At 46.9% G+C, this 13,330-nt stretch overlaps 1 protein-coding gene across 3 annotated transcripts; it reads right to left on the bottom strand.

Moving 5' to 3' along the window:
* Positions 1 to 227: 227 nt before the first annotated feature.
* On the bottom strand, positions 228 to 12,220 carry LOC136459877 (S-formylglutathione hydrolase-like). Of its 3 annotated transcripts, none has more exons than XM_066459727.1 (7): positions 11,963 to 12,220; positions 11,744 to 11,861; positions 9,791 to 9,838; positions 2,024 to 2,220; positions 1,817 to 1,915; positions 1,681 to 1,746; positions 228 to 688 (listed from the first exon to the last, which is right to left on the bottom strand). In XM_066459727.1, the coding sequence occupies exons 1-7, from the start codon at positions 12,101 to 12,103 to the stop codon at positions 503 to 505; spliced, it is 855 nt and encodes a 284-aa protein (XP_066315824.1). In that variant the 5' UTR covers positions 12,104 to 12,220; the 3' UTR covers positions 228 to 502. The 3 variants fall into 3 exon arrangements, with proteins under 3 accessions (XP_066315824.1, XP_066315825.1, XP_066315826.1); XM_066459728.1 differs by having other exon boundaries at positions 228 to 658; XM_066459729.1 differs by having other exon boundaries at positions 2,135 to 2,220.
* Positions 12,221 to 13,330: the final 1,110 nt, after the last annotated feature.

The following is a 13,330-nucleotide window of genomic DNA, read 5'->3' as shown; positions in this document are numbered from 1 at the left end:
AAGAACGGAGTGCAGCCCGGTAGAGTCCTGAGGACGGGGGCGCGGCTGGCGACGCTTCCCATCACTTGCAGCGCCCGTGATCGGAGGGGCTTCTAGGGTGACGGGAAGCACCGACCAGTGGTCAGTTAAGCGTCCCCGATCAGGACGCGGTGAAGGGTCCGATTGGCCGTTGGGCCGATTAGTGGAGATCAAACTAACAAACTGCACAGTGCACAGTTGGGCAATCATTTCTTGCACCAGAAAAGAAATAGCTGCATCAGGGCCAATAATTGCGCATAGCGAATTACAAGGAAACTACACTCAATGCAACATCAGTCCCATTCGAGCTTCTCAATGGACAGGAACAGCAAATCTTTCATCTTATTTTGCATGTGGGTGTATTGTTCACCTCAAGCTGGCAGACAAGAGAAGACTGTCGGCATGGGTAACATGCTGCAAGCAGACACCTCAGAGCTCTGCCTCCTTGTCTTCCTCACACTACACATTACAGGAGACTTTGCAGTCAGGCACTCTTGAGAAACTGAGCATGGTGCGCAATGTGATCGTCCACGAACGTAGCAATGAAATAGTAGGAATGGTCATATCCAGGCTGCATGCGCAAGATCAGAGGAGCCCCGACAGCCTTGCAAGCCTCCTCGAAGTTGCGAGGTAGTAACTGCTGCTCAGCTAGGAACTTGTCAGCATCCCCCTAAACAAGGTTGTCAATACGAGCATAGCAGATAAGAACTCCCACAGAAATAACCCTTTTTACTTCTACTCTGAGATAAACAAAAAACTACATAGTAGCAGCCTCAGGACTCATCAGACATTTAATTTTCTCCAAACAGTGTCCCACTGTGGGTGATGTATGATAGTTATGAGCTCTAAAATCTATCGGAAACAGTTGATAAGCTTGACCCACTCTACTCTTTAGGAGCCTAGACGACTAGACTTCTAACCAGTTCAATCAAAACATGACATTTTAAATTAAATCAATCCATTCAGGCAGTAGGGATCTATGCTACTGTTAGTAACTGTTAAGTGACCCTGATAGGCTCTGAATAATGCTCATGTGTGGAGTCCTACAAATGCTACGTGAATAAGTAGAGGTCTCGTCGTTTGATGAGCTAATCCAACCCGCAGTGTAGAAGATCATCAAAATCGCTGTACTCAATCACAGTGCAACAGCGTAACAAAGAAAACGTGAACAGCCCAATTGAAAAAAAATGTTCTAAGGTCCCCATTTGCCATCAACTTCCCACCTACCTATTATCCAGAATGGCAACTCAATAATGTTGACACAAACATCTGAGTAAAGCTACTTGAGTCAGATTCAGTGGTACCTCAAAAAAATCCAGCTATAATGCTAAGTAGATTTTCAGATGTCTCCTGGATTTGTTCTGATACGGGCTGGGTGGTCTGGGTGAGATTTCATTTTCAAGAAAGAGAGATCAAATGTAAGCACTAAATGACTAGTCAACCCATTTTTTTTTTTAAAAAAAAACATGTGTGGAGAGGCAAGCAGGTGGTTTGGCCACACGGGCATGTGCCACCACACTTGACTTAAAATCATATTTCCTCATTTTCAAACAGCTAATAGTTCCTTCCATGTTTTCAAAATATAGGACAACAAACGAGCTTGGCTAGCAACGACGTGATAGCAGAGACAGGACATGAATGAATACATGGCCAACACTGTACCTGGTCAATTAGGATAGGAGTGGAAACATTGTTGTTCTTTTTAATCAGGCAGGTTGCGTCATATTCCTACGCAAATCAGACACTTGTAAGTATCCAACATGTCTCAGAGATGAGTGATTTCTAAAGAGGAGAATACCTCCCAATCTGATTTAGTTGAGCCCAGGTAATTTGAGAATGCTTTCTGACCCCACGGGCAGTTTATTGGATTGGCAATTGGAGCAAATGCTGATACTGACTGAAATATAAGATAAAACCCAAAATTCAGGGTGAGATCCAATACAAAATGTCATGAACGAACTTGAAAAGATTATCTAGGCTAAATAAAATGGCATGCTAAGAGTACCTTGTATTTATCAGTATTTTTTAAGTAAATTGTCAGCGCACCATGCCCTCCCATTGAGTGCCCAAAAATTGATGCCTGTGAAGTGTTAAGCTGTTTGAAGTTGCCACTTACAACTTTTGGAAGTTCCTTCACAACATAGTCATACATGCGCCAAATTTTCCACTTTTCATTTGTGGCGTTCAAATAAAACCCAGCACCTAGTAACAAAAAGAAAATGTTAACATATCTGAATGAGTGTGCAGAAATAAAATCATCCAACCTGCTAGTGTATACCAAATTCAAGTAGTGTTTCCGCAATGTTCCAACAGTAATGCTTTGACAGAATGTAATGGACCTCCCCTTACTACTAAAGCACTATTATAACCTACTTGCTATAATAAGGGTGCCAATTTCCATCTCTTCCTCAAAACACGTAAAAGAATCTCATCATGCACAGCTACTGTATCACTATGAGCATACACAGGGCACTACAAACAAGTGACCATGGTACAAGATCACAATAATTGGTAAAAGGCACAAGTGAATTGTGTAATGTATAGCTAGAACTCTAAAATATTAACCATCAGGGCTACAGAAACTAAGCAGTGTTCCTATCCAGACCACTAGATACATCGATATGGAAATTGGCATGATTAGTTCTTACAAATTGAATGTTGCTTCTATTGTTACTTTATCGATAGGTACCAAGTTCGGTCCACTGTAATTGAACCCAAATGATTTTTTTGCATGATTTCTATTCTCCTTTTGTAATTTGACAAGTTTTTGTTACGAATGATTCGACAAAAATGCTGATGTAGATCACTGTAGATAAATAGGTAAAGAAAGATGTACTAATGCACTGTGTTACATGGATATGTGGCTGAGGCCTCGTCTCGCGTATCGGATACGTATCAGATACGAATACGCGGGCAATGCATATCTTCGGAGTATCCGATTTTTGAATATTGAGTATGTGGGCCAATACATATCTGACTATTCAATACGGCCCAGCCCAGCAAGAAGCAATGCTCTCTTTTCTCCCTCTGCCCCCGACGCCTGCCCGCCCGCACCATGCGCCGCCTCCAACGAACACGCTTGGTGACGCCTAGCCCCCGCTCGTCGGCCGCCTATGCCTATATAGCTTTATCCATACTGTCAAGAGAAATTCCTTAACTCCAGAGCATGCTAAAGATTTGGTCTTTGTGCACTCAAATCTGAGGCATCTGTCAAAAACTGATGCATACAAGACAGGAGAGACAAGGATGTGGGATATGGGAGGAGATTCTTTTGATTCACTTGGTGCTATTGGCATTCTCAAAGTGGCTGACCTCTCCCTTGATGAGCCTGAACTGCAAGCTGTGTCTTTTGGTTTGGATGATCATGATCTGCGGCTTGATGTTATGGATGAGAATGAAACAAATGAGACAAATGGGGAAATAGGAACTTGATGCGAGCCTGAGTTGCAAGCCTGATTGCCTTTTATTAATTTCCTAAATTTGAGATTACTATATTTGAGAATTTGAGAACAGACTTGAGACATGCTGTGCTGTAATAATATAACTGTGAGAGAGATAAACTCTGAATAGTATATGTTGATAGATCACAGATTACAAGGGATTACAATATATAGGCAGGAGAACTCAAGGGTTCAAGGTGTGAACACAACCTGGGAACCTAATTAACTTATACTAAATAGCACAAGTGCCTAGCCTGGCGCATGGCTGTATCCAGAGTCCAAGGCGTAGGCACAATAGTCTAGGAGGCAAACATAACTTGCTAACATCCCCCCGCAGTCTGGGCATCGGTGCAGCGGACGTTCAGACTGGTTCTAAACTCTGTGAAGAGCGAAGATGGCAATCCTTTGGTGAAGATGTCGGCATACTGAGAGGTGGTTGGAACATGAAGAACTCGAACAGCACCAAGAGCAACATGTTCCCGAACAAAATGGAGATCAATCTCGATGTGTTTAGTCCGCTGATGCTGGACTGGGTTGGCGGACATGTAGACAAGCGCTGATGTTGTCACAGTAGACCAATGTAGCACGCTGCAAGGGGGACTGTAATTCGCTGAGAAGTTGGCGCAGCCAGGAAGCTTCTGCAACAGTGTTGGCAACGGCGCGATATTCAGCTTCGGCACTGGATCGGGACACGGTGTTTTGGCGTTTGGAGGACCAGGAAATGAGGTTATCACCAAGGAAGACCGCATATCCAGAAGTGGACTTGCGAGTATCCGGGCAGCCGGCCCAGTCAGCATCAGAGTAGGCGACCAACTCATGTTGGGATGAGGGGCGGAGCACCAACCCCAAATGTAGAGTCTCGCGAACATACCGAAGGATCCGCTTGAGGGCAGCCAAGTGAGGTTCCCGTGGATCATGCATGTGGAGACACACTTGCTGAACAGCATAAGCAATGTCCGGACGAGTGAAAGTGAGGTACTGAAGAGCACCAGCTAGGCTGCGAAAATCAGAGGGATCCTGAACTGGGTCACCACTTACTGCAGATAGCTTTGGATTGGTGTCAACTGGAGTAGAGCAGGGTTTGCATTCAGTCATACCAGCCCGGTCAAGAATCTCCATCATGTATTGTTGCTGAGACAAAAGCAGACATCCATCCCGGTGCTGAACTTGCATTCCAAGAAAATGGTGTAACTTGCCAAGGTCCTTCATGTTGAACTCACGCTGTAGGGCAGATATGATGCGACGGAGGACAGCTGTGGAGGAGGCAGTGAGGATGATGTCATCTACGTACAGCAGCAAGTATGCTGTGTCGGCACCATGATGGTAGATAAATAGGGAGGTGTCTGTCTTGGCATTCACAAATCCAAGTGAGAGAATAAATGTAGCAAAGCGACTGTACCATGCCCGAGGAGCTTGCTTGAGACCATAGAGAGACTTGTTGAGTCGACAGACATATCCGGGATGAGTGGCATCCTCAAAACCAGCAGGCTGTGCAGAAAAAACAGTTTCAGACAGGGTCCCGTGTAGAAAGGCGTTCTTTACATCGAGCTGGTGAACTGGCCATTCGCGGGAGAGGGCGAGGGAGAGCACTGTCCGAACTGTGGCGGGCTTGACAACAGGACTGAATGTCTCGTCAAAGTCGATCCCCGGGCGCTGAGTAAAGCCTCGAAGGACCCAACGAGCCTTGTAGCGCTCTAGGGACCCGTCAGCCCTGAATTTGTGCTTGAAAATCCATTTACCAGTGACAATGTTGCCTTGAGACGGTCGAGGAACAAGCTCCCATGTGTTGTTCTGAAGGAGAGCAGAGAACTCTTCTTCCATGGCAGCCCTCCAATTGGGATCAGTAAGGGCACTACGGAAGCTGCGGGGCACCGGTGACAATGTTGTGCTGTTGTAGACACTAGGAAACTGGTGACCAGCTTTGGCGCGTGTTGTCATGCTGTGATTGTTGACGGTGGGCTGCACAGACACGGCGCCCTTTGGTAGAGCCGGCGGGCTGGAGGCAGCCGATTGCGGAGGAGGAGCGGCTGCCTGGCGCCGTGAATACACCAGCAGTGGTCGAGGCCTGACGGGGGCTGCTGCAGGAACGGAGGGACCTGGGGCGCCGGGGGCTGCAGCAGCGCCTGGAGCTGCAGCAGCAGCAGGCGTAGATGGAGCGGCCTGCCGGGCTGTAGCAGCGCCTGGAGCTGCAGCAGCAGCAGGTGTAGAGGGAGTGGCCTGCCGGGCGCCTAATATTGGTGAAAGAACCTTGCCCGGCACCGGAGTGGCAGCTGCTGTCTCGACGGCTGCACCGTCACTGAATGCCACACGAGGATAGTCTGTGCAGGGTGCTGATGGCGTGCCGACAGGGGGTGCTGCACGTGGCCGTGCAGGAACACCAACGGAGGTACCTGTAGAAAATAAAGTTAGTGGTGCACTGGGCATGGGATCAGCATCATCAGTTAGAAAATCGAAGTCCGCTGGATTGGGAGGAGTGGGCTGCTGGGAAAGGGGGAACGAGTTCTCATCAAACACGACATGTCGAGAGATGAGAACACGATTGGTTTGAAGGTCGAGGCAGCGGTATCCTTTATGGTTGGAGGAATAGCCAAGAAAGATGCACAAGGAGGATCGAGGTGCAAGTTTGTGGGTGGCTGTGGCGGAAAGATTAGGATAGCAAGCGCAGCCAAAGACGCGAAGATGGTCGTATTGGGGCTGAACACCAAACAGGACAGAGTGAGGTGTGGAGGAGTGAAGGGTTTTGGTGGGTAGGATGTTGAGAACATGTGTGGCGACGTGTAAGGCTTCAACCCAGTATGAAGGGGGCATGCAAGCTTGAATAAGAAGGGAGCGAACCGCATTATTGATGGTGCGGATCATGCGCTCAGCCCGCCCATTCTGAGATGAAGTATATGGACAGGACATGCGAAGGTGGATGCCGTTGGTGAGGAAGAAGGAGCGGGAGATAGAGTTATCGAACTCCCGGCCATTGTCACACTGGATAGCTTTTACAGCAGTGCCATACTGAGTGCGAACATAGGCGAGAAAGTTAGTTAGAGTGGTAAACGTGTCAGATTTGAGACGAAGAGGAAACGCCCAAACATAGTGGGAATAATCATCGAGTATAATTAAGTAGTATTTGAAGCCAGAAATACTAACAACTAGGGAAGTCCATAAATCACAGTGAATGAGCTCAAATAAATTAGAGGCCCGAGAAGATGATGTTTGAAACGGAAGACGTGTATGACGCCCTAACTGACATGCATGACAAATAGAACCAAGTTCTTTAGTACAGCCAGGAATAACAGAGGTGACTTTGGACAACGTGTCACGACCAGGATGGCCAAGCCGACGATGCCAAAGTGCAGGTGAGGAATCAGCAGCAAGGGCGGTGGCGCCGGGGAGATGTAATGGGTAGAGGGGCCCGGAGCTATTGCACCTGATGATCACCTTGTGAGACTCCTAGATCCTTCACAGAACAACCAGCAGGGTCAAATTCAACAGCACAATTATTGTCAGTGGTAAACTGACGTACTGAAATGAGGTTTTTAATGAGGCGTGGTGAAACAAGAACATTATTGAGGGACAGGGAATCGGTGAGAGTGGTGGTGCCAGTGGCGGTGACAGGAAGTAAGGAGCCATCACCGACAATGATAGAAGAAGGAGAAGGATACTGTGAAGAGTTAGGGTGTGAAAGAGTGCGAGAATCAGAAGTCATGTGGGAGGTGGCACCTGAGTCGAAGTACCAGTCGTTGTTCGGCGGCTGCTGTAGTGTCATGGTGCTGAAGGTGGAAGCAAGGGATTGCTGATCGAAGGCCGCCGGAAGACCGGTTGGAGAGGTGTAGAAGCCGGGAGGAAGCCGAGGTGCCGAAGAAAGGCACAGGAGCACCCTGCTGACCGTAGAAGGCAGCAGGAGAGGCCTGCTGCGGGTACTGCTGCTGAAACGGTGCTGGAGGGTGCTGCTGCGAAGCCAGGAAGGCTCCCTGTTGTGCCAGCAACGCCTGCTGGTGTGGTGGCTGGGTGGGTGCACCGCGAAGCAGAGGACGCGGCCCGGGGACAATGAGCCACGGGTTGTAGAGGGTGGGCCAAGACCCGCTCGCCCCTTGGTTGGGTGGAGCAGCCGTGCCTGAGCCGCCGCCTTTGCCGCCCCTGTGTCCACTGTTGCCGCCTCGGCCCCGAGCGCCGCGACGATTGTTTTTGCCACCAAAGCCGCCCCCTTTGCCACCCCCAGGCTCGGTGTTGGGATGCCCAGAAAACTGCTGGGAGGCGGGACGAGGGGACGAGGAGCCGCTGCCTGTGCTGGCGACGAGAGCCGTGGGAGGAGACGGAGTCGGGGCCCCCATGGTAAGCTCCTCGAGAGTGAGCTCGTCGCAAGCCTCCAAGAAGGAAGGGAAGGGACGGCTGCGTCGAAGATGGCGGCCAACGGAGACAAACCGCTCGTTCAAACCTCGGATGAGATTGAGGACGAGGGAGCGGTCGCTGACGGGTTCACCCAGATCAGCGAGGTTGTCGGCGGTGGTCTTGAGAAGCTTGCAGTAGTCGGTGACAGATAGGTCCCCTTGGACAAGCGTGCGAAGTTTGGCGTCAAGAATGAGAGCGCGCGCCTCCCGATTGCCGAGAAATTGGCTCTCAATGGCTAGTCAGGTGGTACGGGCAGTGTCGCCTTGGTCGCCGCGATGCCGGACAATGTCGTGGAGATTGTCGGAGAGGGTGCCGTAGAGCCAGGAGTGGACGACGCAGTCCATGCGTTCCCAGTCTGGCGAGTTCAGGGGACGATCGTCCTGAAGAACATGGCCCTGAAGGGAGTACTTGCCCAGGGCGAGCAGGAATTGCTCGCGCCACCGAGCGAAGCTGCCGGAGGTGACGTCGAGAACGACGCGGACAAGATGACGAATGTTCTGGACGGCCACAGCTTGGGCGTGCAGGTGAAGAACAGTAGTAGCCTCCTGAAGAGCGATGGCGGCCTGAACTGAGGTACGAGGGCCATCGAAGAGGGAGGACGCGTCCTCGTCGCGGTCCTCTGGCGGATCTTCAAGGTGAGGGTCGGCAGCGGCCCGCTCCTGGGCCGCGCACTCCAGGGCGGCGCGGACGCGCGGCAGCCGCAACGTCGCGCTCAGTGTGCCGCAGCGGCGGCCTCGGCTTCGACCTCTTCGGCGCGAGCGAGAGCGGCGCGACGGGCGGCAGCCTGGGCGGCGCGGGCGTCCTCCTAGCGCTTGCGCTCGGCCTCGTTGTGGGCGGCGCGGGCGTCCTCCTGGCGCTTGCGCTCGGCCTCGTTGTCAGCAGCAGAGGGGTGAAGGGAGCCGGCCATGGCAGAGAAGGGAGGGGCGGCGCAAGGGGCAGCACGCCGGAGGCGGCGGCGCTAGAAGCAGCACGCCAGAGAAGCGGAAGGGAAAAACGGGTGTTACCCGGACTCGTGATACCATGTGAGAGAGATAAACTCTGAATAGTATATGTTGATAGATCACAGATTACAAGGGATTACAATATATAGGCAGGAGAACTCAAGGGTTCAAGGTGTGAACACAACCTGGGAACCTAATTAACTTATACTAAATAGCACAAGTGCCTAGCCTGGCGCATGGCTGTATCCAGAGTCCAAGGCGCAGGCACAATAGTCTAGGAGGCAAACATAACTTGCTAACAATAACTTTAGTTAACTAGATTGCAACGCTTTATTGTTATTCAGTTTTAATATGTTTTTTTTATTTTAAAATAGTAAAACGTATCCGAGTATCGGTTTTTTCAGGAAATTGCCGTATCCGTGTATCCGTATCCTTCCAATACTGATACATGTACCCGTATCCATGCTGCATAGCTAATGCATGACTACAGCATATGCAATAACTGATAAGCACACCAACCAAAGGGCAAATGGCTTTAGGTTATGCACTTAGCAACCATTGTCCTTGGACATTAGAGTAGATTATAGAAATTTATTTAGCATTTGTTTCAACTGTATTTGTGTTCATGAGATTCAATATTACCATACACAAATCATATATCATGCAGCAATCTATCGTGCCATGGTTCGCCGTTAACTTTAGTAGAGATTGGACAAGTGAAAGTGCTGCTCAATGCAACAGACTTATACATGTCACACTAGTCACAACAAATCTCATGCATTGCCTAAAAAAAGTACCATCATATAGTGAGCTAATGCAGACTAGCCTATAAGCTCATGCTGAATTTGTGAAGGAACAATTAAGGGAAGCGGATGATGGCATAATGAAATCATCACGGGGTAACTTATCAAGTTGGACATTTAATGAAGTTTGCCAAGTCAGGAGACCATATTTGTGCAAAATGCAAAACTTATAGCAAGATTATCTTAGTTAGAATCCTTGATTCCTTACCAACACCAAAATCATAGCTGTCTGACTCTCCTTCAATATTTAACCCCCCTGCATAAGCCAAAGAAAAAGAGCAATGAGAAAACAGAACCCATTTACAGTAAGAAAACAATAAGCATATGAAGTGTATTCTCAATGATGAAAGGTGAAGACAATTAATATTTAATAGAAATGAGACCACACTGAGCATACTACAAATCATTTGCAGGAAAAGGAACAGACACTGCAGTAAGTGATCAACAGGACCCTAGTTATATGGTAAATTGGGAAATAATCGTTACTTTGGTTATGTCACTAAACTCAGCTCTAAACTATCAACTATGTTTAGGCTGGGGAGAAGGAAAAAACTACAATCCCTAAGTGCTGTAGGGATGTCTTTGACTCTTCTGCTGATAAGATTGTCTTGCTCATACCAATCCCAGAAAAAGGATCTACAGTGGTGGGATTACTAATAACACAAGCCTGTAAGATATCAACACTTCGGGTAGTAAACCCTTGTTCCTTGAGCTCTATAATATACCAGCAGCATTGTATTTATCACATCAATTTTTGGGAATCCAAGTCAATACAAGTCCTGACAAGTCATAGAAAGGAGAATTCTGGTATTAAAACTAATTGGAAGATAACAAAGGATGAGCTACCTCACATGAATAAATGGCTCTAAATTCTACCATACAATTGCTGGTTAGGCTACATAAATGGACCAATAATAGTGAAAACTCACTAGCAGGTGGTAGTGCAATGAACGAATACCACTATGAATTTTAAAATCTTGCTTGACAAATCCCCAATAGGGGAGCATGTCAGGTTACTCTGCCCTTTTGGAGAGGTGCCATTTTTTAAGTTGAACAGCATTAGGTCCACTGAGTTCAAAAAATGTGCCTACTAATGTAACTCTGGTCCTTGCACTTAGGGTAGGAACCAGTTGCATGCTGAACCTATCAAAAGGAGTGATAACACAATCCATTCTAAATGGGCCTCTCATTACACATTGAAATTTAGCAGGGAAAAAGTCTACTTAACCCCCCCACCTATTAACCATGGTCTACTTCACCCCCCAAACTATAAAACCGTCTATTTTACCCCCTGAACTTTTCAAAACCGTCTATTTTACCCCCCCGGGCGGTTTTCGACGGTGGTTTTGCTACAGTAACGGTGGTTTGCTACGCTACCTGTGGTTTCACCTTTTTCTTTTTTTATTTATTTTCGCTGAATCTTTGAAAAATCATAGTAAATCATAGAAAAATCATAAAATGGAAAATCCAATTTTGTTGGACTCCACATGAGTAGATCGACATAGTTAACATATAATGTGGTATGCTTTAGTACAAAGGTTTTGCTGTACCTTTAGATTAATTGAAAAATCTAATTTTGTCTGTAATTAATTGAAATTTATCTATAACTAAGTTATACATGGTCCAATGAGTACGAAATTTTTACTATAGTTCAAGCATACAATAATTAGCCTACCATAAAAATTTCACCATAATTGAACCACAGAAGCTGCAGCTATGAATTGTTCCAATTAATTACAGACAAAACCACCATCACTATAGCAAAACCACTGTTACTGTAGCAAACCACAGTCGAAAACCACCATGGGATAAAATAGACGGTTTTAAAAAATTCAGGAGGTAAAATAGACGGTTTCATAGTTTGGGGTGTGAAGTAGACCATGGTTAATAGGGGGGTTAAGTAGACTTTTTCCAATTTAGCAGTCAGCCAGACTATGCAGGCAAACAAATAATCCCTGCCACTAGCGAGATTACGATTCTCAAAGCACCAGACTGAGCCTCCACATTTTCTAAAAAAAATAAGGAAGGAAATCGTAACTCGTAAGCATCCTGTTCTACGACCGCGCCACGCTTCTGGACCGGACACATAGATGGGCAGGCATAAACCCTAGAAACATAACTCTGTCAGCCAGAGGGAGCAGGGGATTCAATTTCGACATACGTGGGGAGGTGTCAGGCACGACGAGGGCGATGCCGTGGGCGGCGGCGGCGCGCTGGGCGCCGGACTTCATGATGAAATTCTCGTCGTTGCAGGTGAGGCCCGAGAGCCAGTACAGCACCTGCAAAGCATCAATACGACACCGCGTCACATTCCGCGGCACAGATTAGCCCAGAGAGAGAGAGAGGGAGGACAGGGGAGCGAGGGCGGCGGCGCACTCACGGGTATGTTGGACGCCGGGGACGGGGGCATGTAGATGGAGAAGGTCATGGCGCAGCCGAGGGTGGCGCTCTGGTGGCGGAAGCGGAGGTTGAAGCCGTCGAACATCTTGCTGCTGCTCAGTTGCTCCAGCGCCGCCGACATCGCTCGATCCGCGCCGCGTCTTCGGCTTCGCCTTGCGCTCGATGCGGTGGCGATGTGGAGGATGGGGGGACCGGGGGAGTGCCGGAGTGGTAACTGGTGACTGGCGTTGGGCGGAGAGGCAGGGAATATCCGAGGCTCGCTGGGCCTTATCAAACCTGATATGGGCCGAAAGCACGAAACCGCGTATATTAGGCGGAAATGGAAAATGGTTTTTTTTTTCTGCCTCTGAACTAGCGCCAAAGCACAGGTTTCTTCCTTCTCTATAAAAAATCGAACAACTTTTCCATGAACTCTAAAAACCATTTAAATTACCTCTCTATCATAGTAAAAAATATTTTTCAAGGCTCTTTCACAAATTTTAACTGAAAAACTGCGATAAACAGCTGATAAAGTTTTAAAACCATAAAAAATGCTAAAGTTTCTAAACATTCTAAGAAAACTCTTACGGATAGACTAGAACTCGAGTAACCCAAATAATACTAATATTTATAGATCTCATGAATATATATCTAGAAGCTTTTCATAACTTAGATTTAGCTTTATAAAAAATAGGGAAAATATCTAGAAAAATCTAAAAATTTCCCAACATGATGTCATGGATTTCTAAATGTGTTTTAGAAACCTTCTAATAAAAATTGAGATGCAATCAGTGTGAACACAACATACATTAATGTTGGATGCTTTAATGATGGTTGCATCTCTTGTTTTCTTGTGGAAAGTTTTCAATATGCAAGTAGACACGATCGCGTGATTAGAAAATTTCCAATCTTTCTATGTTTTTCCATTTATCGAGAGCTAAATCCATTTTGAGAAGATTCTAGAGATATTTTCATGAGCTATAGATATTTTATTTAGGTTTCTCGTGTCCCAATCTATCTTTAGGATTTTTTGATTTTTTAGAAATTTAGAGATATTTTTATGGTTCAAAAACCTTATTAGATGTTACTGAATTACTTTTAGTTTTAAAAAGATGAAACCACTTTTAAAATCACTCTAACCAAGGCGGGTAGGTAATTTAAATGGGTTTGAGAGTTGAGAGAGAGAATTTTATCAGTTTCACAGTTCAAGGAGGAAACACCGACTCTAGCCATAGTTTTGGGAGGCAAAAATGAGTTTTTTTCCCACTTGAAAAACTAGTTGCTTTAATGGGCTATTATACCTCCAAGCCAGCATAATAAGGCCAACACAAATATGTTTTACAAGATATATAAACGTACACTTGGCCTT

Source organism: Miscanthus floridulus, chromosome 6, assembly GCF_019320115.1.
Source record: "Miscanthus floridulus cultivar M001 chromosome 6, ASM1932011v1, whole genome shotgun sequence".
Lineage (NCBI taxonomy): Eukaryota > Viridiplantae > Streptophyta > Magnoliopsida > Poales > Poaceae > Miscanthus > Miscanthus floridulus.
This window is presented reverse-complemented; position numbering and strand designations above follow the sequence as displayed.

Bases quoted from the DNA above. Each gene is read 5' to 3' on its own strand.
- LOC136459877 (XM_066459727.1), bottom strand. From the start codon at position 12,103: ATGTCGGCGGCGCTGGAGCAACTGAGCAGCAGCAAGATGTTCGACGGC. The intron at 9,839-11,743 runs GTATGTCGAAAT...TGGCTTATGCAG, and splicing joins CGTGCCTGACACCTCCCCAC to GGGGGTTAAATATTGAAGGA. The intron at 1,916-2,023 runs GTACTCTTAGCA...CTTATATTTCAG, and splicing joins AAAATACTGATAAATACAAG to TCAGTATCAGCATTTGCTCC.